At 31.1% G+C, this 24734-nt stretch overlaps 1 protein-coding gene across 1 annotated transcript in view; it reads left to right on the top strand.

Moving 5' to 3' along the window:
* Positions 1–3221: 3221 nt before the first annotated feature.
* The window catches only part of LOC134699517 (protein fem-1 homolog C-like), a 70776-nt gene continuing 49263 nt past the window's right edge, over positions 3222–24734 (top strand). The window contains exons 1-5 of the mRNA XM_063561115.1: positions 3222–3233; positions 5386–5484; positions 6114–6212; positions 7003–7101; positions 7841–7942. Coding sequence (XP_063417185.1) covers positions 3222–3233; positions 5386–5484; positions 6114–6212; positions 7003–7101; positions 7841–7942 — 411 coding nt within the window. The remainder of the gene's footprint in view (positions 3234–5385; positions 5485–6113; positions 6213–7002; positions 7102–7840; positions 7943–24734) is intronic.

Below are 24734 nucleotides of genomic sequence, written 5' to 3'. Positions count from 1 at the left end.
TGAATATTGGTTATTACATGTGTTTCTGTATTTAAACTAAGAAGAAAGACACATTGTTTTTAACATACAAACCCTTTACTACAACTGGATAATAAAAACTAATACTGATTTACCATACCTATAATGATCATGACATATGACACCTTATCATATACATTTACCACTCCTGTACTGAACATGACATGTGTCACCTGGTCTTACAACATTCATTTACCACTTCTGTATTAAACATGACATGTGACTCCTGATCATACAACATTCATTTACCACTCCTGTACTGCACACGACGTGACACCTGATCATACAACCTTCATTCACCACTCCTGTACTGAACATGATATGTGACATCTGATCTAACCACATACATTCACCACTCCTGTACTGAACATGACATGTGACACCTGAACTAACAACATTCATTCACCACTCCTGTATTGAACATGACATGTGACTCCTGATCATACAATATACATTTACCACTCTTGTATTGAACATTACATGTGACACCTGATCATAGAACATTCATTTGCCACTTCTGCAATGAACATTACATATGACATCTGATCTTACCACATACATTCACCATTCCTGTACTGAACATGACATGTGACACCTGATCATACAACATTCATTCACCACTCCTGTACTGAACATGACATGTGACACCTGATCAAATAACGTACATTTACCACTCCACTACTGAACATGACATTTGATACCTGAGCATACAGCATTCATTTACCACTCCTGTAGTGAACATGATATGTGACACCTGATCATTCAACATTCATTTACCACTCCAGTACTGAACATGACATGTGACACCTGATCAAATAACATACATTCACCACTCATGTACAGAACATGACATGTGACACCTAATCATACATCATTCATTTACAACTCCTGTAGTGAACATGACATTTGACATCTGATCATACAGCATTCAGTTACCCCTTCTGTACTGTTATTGACATGTGACACATAATCATACAACATGCATTTACCAATCCTATTCTGACCATGACAAGTGACACCTGATCATACAACATTCTTTTACCTCACGGTATTGAACAAGACAACATCTGATCATACATTAGTCAGTTACCACTTCAGTTCTGAACATGATATGTGACACCTGATCATACAACATTCATTTACCTCAGGATACTGAACATGACATGTGACACCTGATCATACAACATTTATTTACCACTCCTCTATTGAACATGACATGTGACACCTGATCATACCACATGAATCAACCACTCCTATACTGAACATGACATGTGACACCTGATCATTCAACATTCATTTGACACTCCTGTACTGAACATGACATGTGACACCTGAAAATACAACATTCATCAACCACTCCTGCACTGAACATGACATGTGACATCTGATCATATAACATATATTTACCACTCCTATACTGAATATGAAATGTGACACCTGATCATGCAACATACATTTACCACTCCTCTACTGAACATGACCTGACACCTTATCATACAACATTCATCAATCACTCCTGTACTGAACATGACATGTGACACCTGAACATACAACATTCATCAACCACTCCTGCACTGAACATGACATGTGACATCTGATCATATAACATATATTTACCACTCCTTTAATGAACATGACATGTGACATCTGATCATACAACATTCATTTACCAATCCTGTACTGAACATGACATGTCACACCTGATCATACAACGTGCATTCGCCACTCCTGTACTGAACATGACATGTAACACCTGATCATACATCATTCATTCACCACTCTTGTACTGAACATGACATGTGACACCTGATCATACAACATTCATTCACCACTCTTGTACTGAACATGACATGTGACACCCGATCATACATCATTCATTTACCACTCTTGTACTGAACATGACATTTGACACGTGATCATACATCATTCATTCACCACTCTTGTACTGAACATGACATGTGACACCTGATCATACAACATTCATTCACCACTCTTGTACTGAACATGACATGTGACACCTGATCATACAACATTCATTCACCACTTTTGTACTGAACATGACATGTGACACCTGATCATACATCATTCATTTACTACTCTTGTACTGAACATGACATGTGACACCCGATCATACATCATTCATTTACCACTCTTGTACTGAACATGACATGTTACACCTGATCATACATCATTCATTCACCACTCTTGTACTGAACATGACATGTGACACCTGATCATACATCATTCATTTACCACTCTTGTACTGAACATGACATTTGATACCTGATCATACAACATTCATTTACCACTCCTGTACTGAACATGACATGTGACACCTGATCATACAACATTCATTCACCACTCTTGTACTGAACATGACATGTGACACCTGATCATACAACATTAATTTACCACTCCTGTAGTGAACATGACATGTGACACCTGGTCATATAAAATACATTTACCACTCCCCCACTGAACATGACATGTGACACTGGATCAAACAACAGTCATTTACCACTCATGTACTGAACATGACATGTGACACCTGATCATACAACATTCATCCACCACTCCTGTACTGAACATGACATGTGACACCACATAATACAACATTCAGTCACCACTTATGTTCTGAACATGACATGTGACATCTGATCATATAACATTCATCAACCACTCCTGTACTGAACATGATATGTGACACCTGATCATAAAACATTCATAAACCACTCCTGTATTGAACATGACATGTGACACTAAATCATACAACATTCATTTACCACTCATGTACTGAACATGACATGTGACACCTGATCATAAAACATTCATAAACCACTCCTGTATTGAACATGACATGTGACACTAAATCATACAACATTCATTTACCACTCATGTACTGAACATGACATGTGACACCTGATCATACAACATTCTTTGACCAGTTCTGTACTGAACATGACATGTGACACCTGATCATACATTATTCATTTACCACTCCTGTACTGAACATGACATGTGACACCTGATCATATAACATACCTTCACCACTCTTGGACTGAACATGACATGGGACACCTGATCATACAACATTCAATTACCACTTCGCACTGAACATGACATGTCACATCTGATCTTACCACATACAATAATCACTCCTGTACTGAACAACATATATTTACCACTCCTGTACCAAGCATGACATGGGTAACCTGGTAACATGTGACATAGCGATGACATACTAAAACTAACATGTGACATTACAATAACCACTATTTGATACTCAACACCAACCTGACATAGCAATAACACTCTTATACTCAACTCCAACATGTGAAATAGCAATGACACTCTTATACTCAACACCAACATGTGACATAACCATGACATGCTTATCCTCAGCACCAACATCTGCATAGCACTGACACTGTTTTACTAAACATCATCATTTGACCTAGCCATGACACTGTTTTACTAAACACCATCATTTGACCTAGCCATGACTCTCTTTTCCTTTACACCAACATGTGACATATCACTGACACTCTTATACTCAACACCAACATGTCACATAGCAATGATACTTATACTCAACACAATCATATACCATACCATTGACACTCTTGAACTCAACACAAACATGTGACATAGCAATGACACTATTATACTCAACACCATCATGTAACCATACCACTCTTATATTTAACAGAAACATGTGGCATAGCACATTGTAGCAATAACACTCTTTACTCAGCTCCAACATGTGGCATAGCACATTGTAGCAATAACACTCTTTACTCAGCTCCAACATGTGGCATAGCACATTGTAGCAATAACACTCTTTACTCAGCTCCAACATGTGGCATAGCACATTGTAGCAATAACACTCTTATACTCAGCTCCAACATGTGACATAGCAATCACACTCTTATACTCAACACCAATATGTGACATACCAATCAAAACGTATACTCAACCCCAATATGTGGCATAGCAATGACACTCTTACACTCAACACCAACAAGTGACATAGCAATGACACTCTTTTACTGCTCACAAACATGTGACATATCACATTTAGGGAGCTACCATTTGATTTTTATGGGGGGGCTAGGATGAAAAATTTTGTCCTGCTTTTTTTTTTAGCTGTAATCTCTGTCCTGCCTTTTTATTTTTCACTCTGTTCGGTCCTGCCTTATTTTTTTAGTTTAATCTGACTTTTTTTTTTACCTAAATCGTCGTCCTGACTATTTGCAAGTGTCTCATCTCATCCTGCCTTTTTGTTTTACTCAAAACTCCTGTCCTGCCTATTTTTTTCAAATTTCATCCTAGCCCCCCCATCAAAATCAAATGGTAGCTCCCTTATAGGCAACGCAAACAAAAAGTAAAAACATGGCTTATTGAAGTTCTTCACTTATATTCCACACAAACATTTTACATGGAAATACCACTGAATTCTTTTTAAGCTTTTATTCTGAATCAACACAAAATACTGTTAATCGACAGGTGTAATGGGCATTAAATACTTGTTAGAATTATATAAAGTGGGGTCTTATTTTTCCTGTCTCATTAATCTGACTTAGAAAATATAACTCGTTTTTTTCTTTTCTTGAAATGATTTTTTTTTAATTTTGCTCATTCATCATTGTTAATCAGACAGATTTAATAACAAACATTTGATAGAATTATATAAAGTGGGGTCTCATTTTATTCGTAACAGAGAACTGAATCAGTTAGTATAGGTTTTATTTTGTTTCTTGACAAAACATTATTTTGTAAACATCTGATTTTAATAAGAAGTTGAAGAGAACAAGTTGTGTTTTTTAAACATCTTTAGTCAGATAATGTTAATTCTACAGATCTAATGTAAAACATTTTTAAAAAATAACAAATACTTGACAGAATTATATAAAGTGGGGTCTTATTTTTCCTGTCTCTTTGTAATGAATCAGAAAATATAACTCGTTTTAATGTTTCTTGAAAAAAGTTTTTTTTTTTTAACTTTTCTTCTTTATCATGTTAATCAGACAGACAGATTTAATGGACAACAAATATTTGTTAGAATTATATAAAGTGGGGTCTCATTTTAATTGTCTTGTCCAGCTGAGTCCATTGATATAAATATTGTTAACATTTCTTGAAAAAAGATTTTTTTTAACCTGACATTTCTGATGGAAGTTCTGACATCTCACAATAAAACATGTTGTTTATTTGTTGTTTATGTAGAATATAAATAAAAGTGTGACTGGTCATTTTATTGAGTTTTGACCACTGATTCATTTGATATATATTTTGTTTATATTTATTACACAACATTGTTCAGTTTATGACACAAGTTTTGATGTCTGTTATATGTTGATATTACAGGGAGGACAGACACCATTAATGTTTGCCGCTCGGGGAGGACACCTGGAGGTGGTGACGTACCTTCTCAGTCACGGCAGTCAGTTAGAGACCACAGACGAGGTAATGATAGATATAATCACTTTACTCTGACCAAACACCGCTTTATACAGAATCTACACAAAATCATGTTGTTAATCAGACAAGTTTAATAGACAACAAATATTTGTTAGAATTATATAAAGTGGGGTCTCATTTTTTTAGTAAAACAGAACAGAATCAGATAGTAAAGGTTTTATTTTGTTTCCTGACGAAAAATTATTTTGTTAATATCTGATTTTAATGAGAAGTTGATGAGAACAAGTTGTGTTAACATCTTTAATCAGATAATGTTAATTCTACAGATCTAATGTAAAACATCTTTTAAAAATAACAAAGACTTGACAGAATTATATAAAGTGGGGTCTTATTTTTCTTGTCTCTTCGTACTGAATCAGAAAATATAACTCGTTTAAATGTTTCTTGAAATTTTTTTTTTTTTAACCTGACAGTTCTGATGGAAGTTCTGACATCTCACAATAAAACATGTTGTTTATTTGTTGTTTATGTAGAATATAAATACAAGTGTGACTGGTCATTTTATTGAGTTTTGACCATTGATTCATGTGATATATATTTTGTTTATATTTATTACACAACATTGTCCAGTTTATGACACAAGTTTTGATGTCTGTTATATGTTGATATTACAGTGGGGAAGGACACCATTAATGTTTGCCGCTGAGAGAGGACACCTGGAGGTGGTGACGTACCTCATCAGTCACGGCAGTCAGTTAGAGGCTACAGACCCGGTAATGATAGATATAATCACTTTACTCTGACCAAACACCGCTTTATACAGAATCTACACAAAATCATGTTGTTAATCAGACAGATTTAATGGACAACAAATATTTGTTAGAATTATATAAAGTGGGGTCTCATTTTATTCGTAACACAGAACAGAATCAGATAGTAAAGGTTTTATTTTGTTTCCTGACAAAAAATTAGTTTATAAACATCTGATTTTAACGAGAAGTTGATGAGAACAAGTTGTGTTAACATCTTTAGTCAGATAATGTTAATTCTACAGATCTAATGTAAAATATCTTTTAAAAATAACAAATACTTGACAGAATTATATAAAGTGGGGTCTTATTTTTCTTGTCTCTTCGTACTGAATCAGAAAATATAACTTGTTTTAATGTTTTTTGAAAAAAGTTTTTTTTTAACTTTGATCATTCTACTAAATCATTGTTAATCAGAGGGGTTTAATGGACAACAAATATTTGATAGAATTATATAAAGTGGGGTCTCATTTTAATTGTCTTGTCCAGCTGAGTCCATTGATATAAATATTGTTTATGTTTCTTGAAAAAAGTTTTTTTTTTAACCTGACAGTTCTGATGGAAGTTCTGACATCTCACAATAAAACATGTTGTTTATTTGTTGTTTATGTAGAATATAAATACAAGTGTGACTGGTCATTTTATTCAGTTTTGACCACTGATTCATGTGATATATATTTTGTTTATATTTATTACACAACATTGTCCAGTTTATGACACAAGTTTTGATGTCTGTTATATGTTGATATTACAGTATGGAAGGACACCATTAATGTTTGCCGCTATGGGAGGACACCTGGAGGTGGTGACGTTCCTTGTCAGTCACGGCAGTCAGTTAGAGGCCACAGACAGGGTAATGATAGATATAATCACCTTACTCTGACCAAACATCACTTTATACAGAATCTACACAAAATCATGTTGTTAATCAGACAGGTTTAATGGACAACAAATATTTGTTAGAATTATATAAAGTGGGGTCTCATTTTATTCGTAACACAGAACTGAATCAGATAGTAAAGGTTTTATTTTGTTTCCTGACGAAAAAATATTTTGTTAACATTTGATTTTAATGAGAAGTTGATGAGAACAAGTTGTGTTAACATGTTTAGTCAGATAATGTTAATTCTACAGATCTAATGTAAAACATCTTTTAAAAATAACAAATGCTTGACAGAATTATATAAAGTGGGGTCTTATTTTTCTTGTCTCTTCGTACTGAATCAGAAAATTTAACTCGTTTTAATGTTTCTTGAAAAAAGTTTTTTTTTCATCTTTGATCATTCTACAGAATCAACATAAAATCATGTTGTTAATCATACATGTTAAATGGACAACAAATACTTGCTTTTATTTAACTTGTTATACTTATATAATTAAGAGTTTACTATTTTTTTACTTGTTTTGTTGAACTTAATTAGAAAATATTCTTTAGTTTATATATTTTAATCTACCATTTATCAGTTTACATAAGTATAATTGTTTATTTTTTTAGCCAATGTAATATTTCTTACATTTTGATAAATTGTTTGACTCCTCTCTTGATATATTATCCCACAACTTTAACATGTTTATATTTTATATTGTCATAGGATGGACAAACAGCTTTACATTGGGCTGCTCAGTATGGAGGGATTGATGTAACAAAATGGTTACTAGATCAAGGATGCAGTCCTTGGGTGAAAACAAAAAAGGTAACATTCAGTTTCAACCATATAAGACAGATACTTTATTCTCTAAAAACTTAATACAAGTCAACAGAGTACAATTACAATATAAATACAAGTCAACAGAGTACAATTACAATATAAATACAAGTCAGCAGAGTACAATAACAATATAAATACAAGTCAACAGAGTACAATTACAATATAAATACAAGCCAACAGAGTACAATTACAATATAAATACAAGTCAGCAGAGTACAATAACAATATAAATACAAGTCAACAGAGTACAATTACAATATAAATACAAGTCAGCAGAGTACAATAACAATATAAATACAAGCCAACAGAGTACAATTATAATATAAATACAAGTCAGCAGAGTACAATTATAATATAAATACAAGTCAACAGAGAACAATTACAATATAAATACAAGCCAACAGAGTACAATTATAATATAAATACAAGTCAGCAGAGTACAATTACAATATAAATACAAGCCAACAGAGTACAATTATAATATAAATACAAGTCAGCAGAGTACAATTATAATATAAATACAAGTCAGCAGAGTACAATTACAATATAAATACAAGCCAACAGAGTACAATTATAATATAAATACAAGTCAGCAGAGTACAATTACAATATAAATACAAGCCAACAGAGTACAATTATAATATAAATACAAGTCAGCAGAGTACAATTATAATATAAATACAAGTCAGCAGAGTACAATTACAATATAAATACAAGCCAACAGAGTACAATTATAATATAAATACAAGCCAACAGAGTACAATTACAATATAAATACAAGCCAACAGAGTACAATTATAATATAAATACAAGTCAGCAGAGTACAATTACAATATAAATACAAGCCAACAGAGTACAATTATAATATAAATACAAGTCAGCAGAGTACAATTATAATATAAATACAAGTCAGCAGAGTACAATTACAATATAAATACAAGCCAACAGAGTACAATTATAATATAAATACAAGTCAGCAGAGTACAATTACAATATAAATACAAGCCAACAGAGTACAATTATAATATAAATACAAGTCAGCAGAGTACAATTACAATATAAATACAAGCCAACAGAGTACAATTATAATATAAATACAAGTCAGCAGAGTACAATTACAATATAAATACAAGTCAACAGAGTACAATTATAATATAAATACAAGTCAGCAGAGTACAATTACAATATAAATACAAGCCAACAGAGTACAATTATAATATAAATACAAGTCAGCAGAGTACAATTACAAAATAAATACAAGCCAACAGAGTACAATTATAATATAAATACAAGTCAGCAGAGTACAATTACAATATAAATACAAGCCAACAGAGTACAATTATAATATAAATACAAGTCAGCAGAGTACAATTATAATATAAATACAAGTCAGCAGAGTACAATTACAATATAAATACAAGCCAACAGAGTACAATTATAATATAAATACAAGTCAGCAGAGTACAATTACAATATAAATACAAGCCAACAGAGTACAATTATAATATAAATACAAGTCAGCAGAGTACAATTACAATATAAATACAAGCCAACAGAGTACAATTATAATATAAATACAAGTCAGCAGAGTACAATTACAATATAAATACAAGCCAACAGAGTACAATTATAATATAAATACAAGTCAGCAGAGTACAATTACAATATAAATACAAGTCAACAGAGTACAATTATAATATAAATACAAGTCAGCAGAGTACAATTACAATATAAATACAAGCCAACAGAGTACAATTATAATATAAATACAAGTCAGCAGAGTACAATTACAATATAAATACAAGCCAACAGAGTACAATTATAATATAAATACAAGTCAGCAGAGTACAATTACAATATAAATACAAGCCAACAGAGTACAATTATAATATAAATACAAGTCAGCAGAGTACAATTACAATATAAATACAAGTCAACAGAGTACAATTATAATATAAATACAAGTCAGCAGAGTACAATTACAATATAAATACAAGCCAACAGAGTACAATTATAATATAAATACAAGTCAGCAGAGTACAATTACAATATAAATACAAGCCAACAGAGTACAATTATAATATAAATACAAGTCAGCAGAGTACAATTACAATATAAATACAAGTCATCAGAGAACAATTACAATATAAATACAAGCCAACAGAGAAAGTACAATAACAATATAAATACAAGTCAACAGAGTACAATTACAATATAAATACAAGCCAACAGAGAAAGTACAATAACAATATAAATACAAGTCAACAGAGTACAATTACAATATAAATACAAGCCAACAGAGTACAAGTACAATATAAATACAAGCCAACAGAGTACAATTACAATATAAATACAAGTCAACAGAGTACAATTACAATATAAATACAAGTCAACAGAGAACAATTACAATATAAATACAAGCCAACAGAGTACAAGTACAATATAAATACAAGCCAACAGAGTACAATTACAATATAAATACAAGTCAACAGAGTACAATTACAATATAAATACAAGCCAACAGAGTACAATTATAATATAAATACAAGTCAGCAGAGTACAATTACAATATAAATACAAGCCAACAGAGTACAATTATAATATAAATACAAGTCAGCAGAGTACAATTACAATATAAATACAAGCCAACAGAGTACAATTATAATATAAATACAAGTCAGCAGAGTACAATTACAATATAAATACAAGTCAGCAGAGTACAATTACAATATAAATACAAGCCAACAGAGTACAATTATAATATAAATACAAGTCAGCAGAGTACAATTACAATATAAATACAAGTCAACAGAGTACAATTACAATATAAATACAAGCCAACAGAGTACAAGTACAATATAAATACAAGCCAACAGAGTACAATTACAATATAAATACAAGTCAACAGAGTACAATTACAATATAAATACAAGCCAACAGAGTACAATTATAATATAAATACAAGTCAGCAGAGTACAATTACAATATAAATACAAGCCAACAGAGTACAATTATAATATAAATACAAGTCAGCAGAGTACAATTACAATATAAATACAAGCCAACAGAGTACAATTATAATATAAATACAAGTCAGCAGAGTACAATTACAATATAAATACAAGCCAACAGAGTACAATTATAATATGAATACAAGTCAGCAGAGTACAATTACAATATAAATACAAGCCAACAGAGTACAATTATAATATAAATACAAGTCAGCAGAGTACAATTACAATATAAATACAAGCCAACAGAGTACAATTATAATATAAATACAAGTCAGCAGAGTACAATTACAATATAAATACAAGCCAACAGAGTACAATTATAATATAAATACAAGTCAGCAGAGTACAATTACAATATAAATACAAGCCAACAGAGTACAATTATAATATAAATACAAGTCAGCAGAGTACAATTACAATATAAATACAAGCCAACAGAGTACAATTATAATATAAATACAAGTCAGCAGAGTACAATTACAATATAAATACAAGTCAACAGAGTACAATTATAATATAAATACAAGTCAGCAGAGTACAATTACAATATAAATACAAGCCAACAGAGTACAATTATAATATAAATACAAGTCAGCAGAGTACAATTACAATATAAATACAAGTCAGCAGAGTACAATTACAATATAAATACAAGCCAACAGAGTACAATTATAATATAAATACAAGTCAGCAGAGTACAATTACAATATAAATACAAGTCAACAGAGAACAATTACAATATAAATACAAGCCAACAGAGTACAATTATAATATAAATACAAGCCAACAGAGTACAATTACAATATAAATACAAGCCAACAGAGTACAATTACAATATAAATACAAGCCAACAGAGTACAATTACAATATAAATACAAGTCAGCAGAGTACAATTACAATATAAATACAAGTCAACAGAGTACAATTACAATATAAATACAAGCCAACAGAGTACAATTACAATATAAATACAAGTCAACAGAGTACAATTACAATATAAATACAAGCCAACAGAGTACAATTACAATATAAATACAAGCCAACAGAGTACAATTCCAATATGAATACAAGTCAACAGAGTACAATTACAATATGAATACAAGTCAACAGAGAACAACTACAATATAAATACAAGCCAACAGAGAAAGTACAATAACAATATAAATACAAGCCAACAGAGTACAATTACAATATAAATACAAGCCAACAGAGTACAATTACAATATAAATACAAGCCAACAGAGTACAATTACAATATAAATACAAGCCAACAGAGTACAATTACAATATGAATACAAGCCAACAGAGAACAATTACAATATAAATACAAGCCAACAGAGAAAGTACAATAACAATATAAATACAAGTCAACAGAGTACAATAACAATATAAATACAAGTCAACATAGTACAATTACAATATAAATACAAGTCAACAGAGTACAATAACAATATAAATACAAGTCAACATAGTACAATTACAATATAAATACAAGTCAACAGAGTACAATAACAATATAAATACAAGCCAACAGAGTACAATTACAATATAAATACAAGCCAACAGAGTACAATTACAATATAAATACAAGCCAACAGAGAAAGTACAATTACAATATAAATACAAGCCAACAGAGAAAGTACAATTACAATATAAATACAAGCCAACAGAGTACAATAACAATATAAATACAAGCCAACAGAGTACAATTACAATATAAATACAAGTCAACAGAGTACAATTACAATATAAATACAAGTCAACAGAGTACAATTACAATATAAATACAAGCCAACAGAGAACAATTACAATATAAATACAAGCCAACAGAGAAAGTACAATAACAATATGCCAACAGAGTACAATTACAATATAAATACAAGTCAACAGAGTACAATTACAATATAAATACAAGCCAACAGAGTACAATTACAATATAAATACAAGTCAACAGAGTACAATAAAAATATAAATACAAGCCAACAGAGTACAATTACAATATAAATACAAGCCAACAGATTACAATATAAAAACAAGCCAACAGAGTACAATTACAATATAAATACAAGTCAAGAGAGTACAATAACAATATAAATACAAGTCAACAGAGTACAATTACAATATAAATACAAGCCAACAGAGTACAATTACAATATAAATACAAGTCAACAGAGTACAATTACAATATAAATACAAGCCAACAGAGTTCAATTAAAATATAAATACAAGTCAACATAGTACAATTACAATATAAATACAAGTCAACAGAGTACAATTACAATATAAATACAAGCCAACAAAGTACATTTACAATATAAATACAAGCCAACAGAGTACAATTACTGTATAAATACAAGCCAACAGAGTACAACTACAATATAAATACAAGTCAACAGAGTACAATTACAATATAAATACAAGTCAGCAGAGTACAATTACAATATAAATACAAGTCAACAGAGAACAATTACAATATAAATACAAGCCAACAGAGAAAGTACAATAACAATATAAATACAAGTCAACAGAGTACAATTACAATATAAATACAAGCCAACAGAGAAAGTACAATAACAATATAAATACAAGTCAACAGAGTACAATTACAATATAAATACAAGCCAACAGAGTACAAGTACAATATAAATACAAGCCAACAGAGTACAATTACAATATAAATACAAGTCAACAGAGTACAATTACAATATAAATACAAGCCAACAGAGTACAATTATAATATAAATACAAGTCAGCAGAGTACAATTACAATATAAATACAAGCCAACAGAGTACAATTATAATATAAATACAAGTCAGCAGAGTACAATTACAATATAAATACAAGCCAACAGAGTACAATTATAATATAAATACAAGTCAGCAGAGTACAATTACAATATAAATACAAGCCAACAGAGTACAATTATAATATAAATACAAGTCAGCAGAGTACAATTACAATATAAATACAAGTCAACAGAGTACAATTATAATATAAATACAAGTCAGCAGAGTACAATTACAATATAAATACAAGCCAACAGAGTACAATTATAATATAAATACAAGTCAGCAGAGTACAATTACAATATAAATACAAGCCAACAGAGTACAATTATAATATAAATACAAGTCAGCAGAGTACAATTACAATATAAATACAAGCCAACAGAGTACAATTATAATATAAATACAAGTCAGCAGAGTACAATTACAATATAAATACAAGTCAACAGAGTACAATTATAATATAAATACAAGTCAGCAGAGTACAATTACAATATAAATACAAGCCAACAGAGTACAATTATAATATAAATACAAGTCAGCAGAGTACAATTACAATATAAATACAAGTCAGCAGAGTACAATTACAATATAAATACAAGCCAACAGAGTACAATTATAATATAAATACAAGTCAGCAGAGTACAATTACAATATAAATACAAGTCAACAGAGAACAATTACAATATAAATACAAGCCAACAGAGTACAATTATAATATAAATACAAGCCAACAGAGTACAATTACAATATAAATACAAGTCAACAGAGTACAATTACAATATGAATACAAGTCAACAGAGAACAACTACAATATAAATACAAGCCAACAGAGAAAGTACAATAACAATATAAATACAAGCCAACAGAGTACAATTACAATATAAATACAAGCCAACAGAGTACAATTACAATATAAATACAAGCCAACAGAGTACAATTACAATATAAATACAAGCCAACAGAGTACAATTACAATATGAATACAAGTCAACAGAGAACAATTACAATATAAATACAAGCCAACAGAGAAAGTACAATAACAATATAAATACAAGTCAACAGAGTACAATAACAATATAAATACAAGTCAACATAGTACAATTACAATATAAATACAAGTCAACAGAGTACAATAACAATATAAATACAAGTCAACATAGTACAATTACAATATAAATACAAGTCAACAGAGTACAATAACAATATAAATACAAGCCAACAGAGTACAATTACAATATAAATACAAGCCAACAGAGTACAATTACAATATAAATACAAGCCAACAGAGAAAGTACAATTACAATATAAATACAAGCCAACAGAGAAAGTACAATTACAATATAAATACAAGCCAACAGAGTACAATAACAATATAAATACAAGCCAACAGTGTACAATTACAATATAAATACAAGTCAACAGAGTACAATTACAATATAAATACAAGTCAACAGAGTACAATTACAATATAAATACAAGCCAACAGAGAACAATTACAATATAAATACAAGCCAACAGAGAAAGTACAATAACAATATGCCAACAGAGTACAATTACAATATAAATACAAGTCAACAGAGTACAATTACAATATAAATACAAGCCAACAGAGTACAATTACAATATAAATACAAGTCAACAGAGTACAATAAAAATATAAATACAAGCCAACAGAGTACAATTACAATATAAATACAAGCCAACAGATTACAATATAAAAACAAGCCAACAGAGTACAATTACAATATAAATACAAGTCAAGAGAGTACAATAACAATATAAATACAAGTCAACAGAGTACAATTACAATATAAATACAAGCCAACAGAGTACAATTACAATATAAATACAAGTCAACAGAGTACAATTACAATATAAATACAAGCCAACAGAGTTCAATTAAAATATAAATACAAGTCAACATAGTACAATTACAATATAAATACAAGTCAACAGAGTACAATTACAATATAAATACAAGCCAACAAAGTACATTTACAATATAAATACAAGCCAACAGAGTACAATTACTGTATAAATACAAGCCAACAGAGTACAACTACAATATAAATACAAGTCAACAGAGTACAATTACAATATAAATACAAGTCAGCAGAGTACAATTACAATATAAATACAAGTCAACAGAGAACAATTACAATATAAATACAAGCCAACAGAGAAAGTACAATAACAATATAAATACAAGTCAACAGAGTACAATTACAATATAAATACAAGCCAACAGAGAAAGTACAATAACAATATAAATACAAGTCAACAGAGTACAATTACAATATAAATACAAGCCAACAGAGTACAAGTACAATATAAATACAAGCCAACAGAGTACAATTACAATATAAATACAAGTCAACATAGTACAATTACAATATAAATACAAGTCAACAGATTACAATTACAATATAAGTACAAGCCAACAAAGTACATTTACAATATAAATACAAGCCAACAGAGTACAATTACTGTATAAATACAAGCCAACAGAGTACAATTACAATATAAATACAAGTCAACAGAGTACAACTACAATATAAATACAAGCCAACAGAGTACAATTACAATATAAATACAAGCCAACAGATTACAATATAAATACAAGCCAACAGAGTACAATTACAATATAAATACAAGTCAACATAGTACAATTACAATATAAATACAAGCCAACAAAGTACATTTACAATATAAATACAAGCCAACAGAGTACAATTACTGTATAAATACAAGCCAACAGAGTACAATTACTGTAAGAATACAAGCCAACAGAGTACAATTACAAAATAAATACAAGTCAACAGAGTACAACTACAATATAAATACAAGCCAACAGAGTACAATTACAATATAAATACAAGTCAACAGAGTACAATTACAATATAAATACAAGCCAACAGAGTACAATTACAATATAAATACAAGCCAACAGATTACAATATAAAAACAAGCCAACAGAGTACAATTACAATATAAATACAAGTCAAGAGAGTACAATAACAATATAAATACAAGTCAACAGAGTACAATTACAATATAAATACAAGCCAACAGAGTACAATTACAATATAAATACAAGTCAACAGAGTACAATTACAATATAAATACAAGCCAACAGAGTTCAATTAAAATATAAATACAAGTCAACATAGTACAATTACAATATAAATACAAGTCAACAAAGTACATTTACAATATAAATACAAGCCAACAGAGTACAATTACTGTATAAATACAAGCCAACAGAGTACAATTACTGTAAGAATACAAGCCAACAGAGTACAATTACAAAATAAATACAAGTCAGCAGAGTACAATTACAATATAAATACAAGTCAGCAGAGTACAATTACAATATAAATACAAGTCAACAGAGTACAATAAAAATATAAATACAAGCCAACAGAGTACAATTACAATATAAATACAAGCCAACAGATTACAATATAAAAACAAGCCAACAGAGTACAATTACAATATAAATACAAGTCAAGAGAGTACAATAACAATATAAATACAAGTCAACAGAGTACAATTACAATATAAATACAAGCCAACAGAGTACAATTACAATATAAATACAAGTCAACAGAGTACAATTACAATATAAATACAAGCCAACAGAGTTCAATTAAAATATAAATACAAGTCAACATAGTACAATTACAATATAAATACAAGTCAACAGAGTACAATTACAATATAAATACAAGCCAACAAAGTACATTTACAATATAAATACAAGCCAACAGAGTACAATTACTGTATAAATACAAGCCAACAGAGTACAACTACAATATAAATACAAGTCAACAGAGTACAATTACAATATAAATACAAGTCAGCAGAGTACAATTACAATATAAATACAAGTCAACAGAGAACAATTACAATATAAATACAAGCCAACAGAGAAAGTACAATAACAATATAAATACAAGTCAACAGAGTACAATTACAATATAAATACAAGCCAACAGAGAAAGTACAATAACAATATAAATACAAGTCAACAGAGTACAATTACAATATAAATACAAGCCAACAGAGTACAAGTACAATATAAATACAAGCCAACAGAGTACAATTACAATATAAATACAAGTCAACATAGTACAATTACAATATAAATACAAGTCAACAGATTACAATTACAATATAAGTACAAGCCAACAAAGTACATTTACAATATAAATACAAGCCAACAGAGTACAATTACTGTATAAATACAAGCCAACAGAGTACAATTACAATATAAATACAAGTCAACAGAGTACAACTACAATATAAATACAAGCCAACAGAGTACAATTACAATATAAATACAAGCCAACAGATTACAATATAAATACAAGCCAACAGAGTACAATTACAATATAAATACAAGTCAACATAGTACAATTACAATATAAATACAAGCCAACAAAGTACATTTACAATATAAATACAAGCCAACAGAGTACAATTACTGTATAAATACAAGCCAACAGAGTACAATTACTGTAAGAATACAAGCCAACAGAGTACAATTACAAAATAAATACAAGTCAACAGAGTACAACTACAATATAAATACAAGCCAACAGAGTACAATTACAATATAAATACAAGTCAACAGAGTACAATTACAATATAAATACAAGCCAACAGAGTACAATTACAATATAAATACAAGCTAACAGAGTACAATTACAATATAAATACAAGTCAACAGAGTACAATTAAAATATAAGTACAAATACAATAGTTAAGGGTAAAAAGATGAAATACAACTTTATGATGACATACATGTCAGGGATCTCCATGGCCTGTTTAACGATGGCCCCCCTCCATCGTTCAAATGTCTTGCGGCATCGTTAAATGACTCGCGCCATCGTTCAAAAGTGTGATTTTTTTTAAAGCCTGACGCCATTTTTTTTAGCAATTATAATTAAATGCATGTAATTGCATAACCCTCAGGCTTTTTTAATAGTATAATCCAATACAGTTCTAACGCCTAAGGGATATCCGGATTAAGATCGTTAATCACTTGTACCTGAGCTTGTACAGGTAGATCAACAAACCAGACAGGAGAATATTATCTGAAGATAGACGATTCACTTGTCGAATTATTTAACTAAGTTTCCGCAAATGCTTATGATAATTCAGATTAAATAAATAAATTAATAATCCAGTTACAAAGTTTATCAAGTCGAACACGTGTTTTTATTTTGACTTACGCAATCAGCATCCCCCTTTTTAAGAAGTTCAAAATAAGACGTAAAACAGTAATTATTATTTCATCGCAAATAACTCGAGTACTGCTGTATTGTAACGATAATATATAATTACTTTAAAAGTTTAAAATTAAAACTTTTAATATTTCCTGTAAAGAAATATCGTATTGTAATTCCGAATTCATTTCGCAGTTTACAATCAAATTGATACATCAGCGTTTCCCGTTTCTATTCAGACTCAAAAGAGCATGTTGCATTAACTGGCCACCCGCTGCCGCTGGTTTGTGTAGATAAGATTGAAACAACAGAAGGGGTCCAGTTAACATGTTGCATAGCATGGATTTGCTAAATAAAGTCATTAAAAACCTTTTCATTTTACAACGTTTGCTTTACAAATCTTTTTAACCTTTTATATAACCCGTACAACTCGTTTTGTCGTTGCTGCAAACCAGCCATACCTGTACTGGGTTCATGACTTCAAAATTTGACAGTGTCCGTGAAAAATAAGCTCCACATGATTTTTAACCCCCATAACAATTACCAAAAATAGCAAGAAAACTACGTGAGGACCTTCGTGATAGCTATTGGTCATTCTCGACCAAGGGTAAGGGAGGGGGCATGAGGGCTTGGCCTTTGAAGGGTTACAAACGGCAATTATTGAAAATATATATACCTATATATAATATTTAAAATTCAAATAAATATAATTTAAATAAGCAATGAATTAGCATGTCTACCTATCCGTATGTGGAGGGATGAAATACTTTCGATTGCGCTACACTGTACGGCGTAGATACGGTTTATGATGCTGGTGAAAGTCCCACCATCGTTCCATTTTCATCCATGGAGATCCCTGCATGTATAATAAAAAGTTAAACTAAATATGGTGTTTTACGTTTACATTGAGGGACTAACCTTTTTATTAAAACACTTAATGAATGAACACAGTTTTCTTATCACCTGGCGTCCCTCGTCTGTCGTCGTTTACTTTTACAAAAATCTTCTCCTCTGAAACTACTGAGCCAAATTTAAACAAACCTGGCCACAATCATTATTAGGGTATCTTGTTTAAAAAATGTGTTCGATGACCACCTGCCAACCAACATGGCCGACATGGCTAAAAATAGAACATAGAGGTAAAATGCAGTTTAAGGCTTATATCTCTGAAACAAAAGCATGTAAGGCAAATCTGACATGGGGTATAAATGTTCATCTATCTGCCCTGAAATTTTTAGACGAATCAGACAACCCTTTATTGGGTTGCTGCCCCTTTAAGGGAAAGTTCGTGAATTTTTACTTATCGTCTTATTATGTAACATCAACACATATTACACCAATAATACACTACCAGCACATCAACCATCTAATCATACTCCAATTACACATCTAACACCAATAATACACTACCAGCACATTAACCATCTAATCATACTCCAATTTCACATCTAACACCAATATTACACTACCAGCACATCAACCATCTAATCATACTCCAATTACACATCTAACACCAATAATACACTACCAGCACATCAACCATCTAATCATACTCCAATTACACATCTAACACCAATAATACACTACCAGCACATCAACCATCTAATCATACTCCAATTACACATCTAACACCAATATTACACTACCAGCACATCAACCATCTAATCATACTCCAATTACACATCTAACACCAATAATACACTACCAGCACATCAACCATCTAATCATATTCTGATTACACATCTAACACAAATAATACACTGTCAGCACATCAACCATCTAATCATACTCCAATTACACATCTAACACCAATAATACACTACCAGCACATCAACCATCTAATCATACTCCAATTACACATCTAACACCAATAATACACTACCAGCACATCAACCATCTAATCATACTCCAATTACACATCTAACACCAATAATACACTACCAGCACATCAACCATCTAATCATACTCCAATTACACATCTAACACCAATAATACACTGTCAGCACATCAACCATCTAATCATACTCCAATTACACATCTAACACCAATATTACACTACCAGCACATCAACCAACTAATCATATTCTGATTACACATCTAACACAAATAATACACTGTCAGCACATCAACCATCTAATCATACTCCAATTACACATCTAACACCAATATTACACTACCAGCACATCAACCATCTAATCATACTCCAATTACACATCTAACACCAATAATACACTACCAGCACATCAACCATCTAATCATACTCTGATTACACATCTAACACCAATATTACACTACCAGCACATCAACCATCTAATCATACTCCAATTACACATCTAACACCAATAATACACTACCAGCACATCAACCATCTAATCATACTCCAATTACACATCTAACACCAATAATACACTACCAGCACATCAACCATCTAATCATACTCCAATAACACATCTAACACCAATATTACACTACCAGCACATCAACCATCTAATCATACTCCAATTACACATCTAACACCAATAATACACTACCAGCACATCAACCATCTAATCATACTCCAATTACACATCTAACACAAATAATACACTACCAGCACATCAACCATCTAATCATATTCTGATTACACATCTAACACCAATAATACACTACCAGCACATCAACCATCTAATCATACTCCAATTACACATCTAACACCAATATTACACTACCAGCACATCAACCATCTAATCATACTCCAATTACACATCTAACACCAATAATACACTACCAGCACATCAACCATCTAATCATACTCTGATTACACATCTAACACCAATATTACACTACCAGCACATCAACCATCTAATCATACTCCAATTACACATCTAACACCAATAATACACTACCAGCACATCAACCATCTAATCATACTCCAATTACACATCTAACACCAATAATACACTACCAGCACATCAACCATCTAATCATACTCCAATAACACATCTAACACCAATATTACACTACCAGCACATCAACCATCTAATCATACTCCAATTACACATCTAACACCAATAATACACTACCAGCACATCAACCATCTAATCATACTCCAATTACACATCTAACACAAATAATACACTACCAGCACATCAACCATCTAATCATATTCTGATTACACATCTAACACCAATAATACACTACCAGCACATCAACCATCTAATCATACTCTGATTACACATCTAACACCAATATTACACTACCAGCACATCAACCATCTAATCATACTCCAATTACACATCTAACAACAATAATACACTACCAGCACATCAACCATCTAATCATACTCTGATTACACATCTAACACCAATATTACACTACCAGCACATCAACCATCTAATCATATTCTGATTACACATCTAACACCAATAATACACTACCAGCACATCAACCATCTAATCATACTCCAATTACACATCTAACACCAATAATACACTACCAGCACATCAACCATCTAATCATACTCCAATTACACATCTAACACCAATAATACACTACCAGCACATCAACCATCTAATCATACTCTGATTACACATCTAACACCAATATTACACTACCAGCACATCAACCATCTAATCATACTCCAATTATATATCTAACACCAATAATACACTACCAGCACATCAACCATTTAATCATACTCCAATTTCACATCTAACACCAATAATACACTACCAGCACATCAACCATCTAATCATACTCTGATTACACATCTAACACCAATATTACACTGTCAGCACATCAACCATCTAATCATACTCCAATTTCACATCTAACACCAATAATACACTACCAGCACATCAACCATCTAATCATACTCCAATTTCACATCTAACACCAATAATACACTACCAGCACATCAACCATCTAATCATACTCTGATTACACATCTAACACCAATAATACACTACCAGCACATCAACCATCTAATCATACTCTGATTACACATCTAACACCAATATTACACTACCAGCACATCAACCATCTAATCATACTCTGATTACACATCTAACACCAATAATACACTACCAGCACATCAACCATCTAATCATATTCTGATTACACATCTAACACCAATAATACACTACCAGCACATCAACCATCTAATCATACTCCAATTTCACATCTAACACCAATATTACACTACCAGCACATCAACCATCTAATCATACTCCAATTACACATCTAACACCAATATTACACTACCAGCACATCAACCATCTAATCATACTCTGATTACACATCTAACACCAATAATACACTGTCAGCACATCAACCATCTAATCATACTCCAATTTCACATCTAACACCAATATTACACTACCAGCACATCAACCTTCTAATCATATTCTGATTACACATCTAACACAAATAATACACTGTCAGCACATCAACCATCTAATCATATTCTGATTACACATCTAACACAAATAATACACTGTCAGCACATCAACCATCTAATCATATTCTGATTACACATCTAACACAAATAATACACTGTCAGCACATCAACCATCTAATCATACTCCAATTACACATCTAACACCAATAATACACTACCAGCACATCAACCATTTAATCATACTCCAATTTCACATCTAACACCAATATTACACTACCTGCACATCAGCCATCTAATTATATTCTGATTACACATCTAACACAAATAATACACTGTCAGCACATCAACCATTTAATCATACTCCAATTTCACATCTAACACCAATATTACACTACCAGCACATCAGCCATTTAATCATACTCCAATTTCACATCTAACACCAATATTACACTACCAGCACATCAACCATCTAATCATACTCCAATTTCACATCTAACACCAATATTACACTACCAGCACATCAACCATCTAATCATACTCCAATTACACATCTAACACCAATAATACACTACCAGCACATCAACCATCTAATCATACTCCAATTTCACATCTAACACCAATATTACACTACCAGCACATCAGCCATTTAATCATACTCTGATTACACATCTAACACCAATAATACATTACCAGCACATCAACCATCTAATCATATTCTGATTACACATCTAACACAAATAATACACTGTCAGCACATCAACCATCTAATCATACTCCAATTACACATCTAACACCAATAATACACTACCAGCACATCAACCATTTAATGATACTCCAATTACACATCTAACACCAATAATACACTGTCAGAACATCAACCATCTAATCATACTCCAATTACACATCTAACACCAATAATACACTACCAGCACATCAACCATTTAATGATACTCCAATTACACATCTAACACCAATAATACACTGTCAGCACATCAACCATCTAATCATACTCCAATTACACATCTAACACCAATAATACTATGCCAGCACATCAACCATCTAATCATACTCCAATTACACATCTAACACCAATAATACACTACCAGCACATCAACCATTTAATCATATTCTGATTACACATCTAACACAAATAATACACTGTCAGCACATCAACCATCTAATCATACTCCAATTTCACATCTAACACCAATATTACACTACCAGCACATCAACCATCTAATCATATTCTGATTACACATCTAACACAAATAATACACTGTCAGCACATCAACCATCTAATCATACTCCAATTACACATCTAACACCAATAATACGCTACCAGCGCATCAACCATTTAATGATAC

Source organism: Mytilus trossulus, unplaced genomic scaffold (genome assembly GCF_036588685.1).
Source record: "Mytilus trossulus isolate FHL-02 unplaced genomic scaffold, PNRI_Mtr1.1.1.hap1 h1tg000070l__unscaffolded, whole genome shotgun sequence".
Taxonomy (NCBI): Eukaryota; Metazoa; Mollusca; class Bivalvia; order Mytilida; family Mytilidae; genus Mytilus; species Mytilus trossulus.
This window is presented reverse-complemented; position numbering and strand designations above follow the sequence as displayed.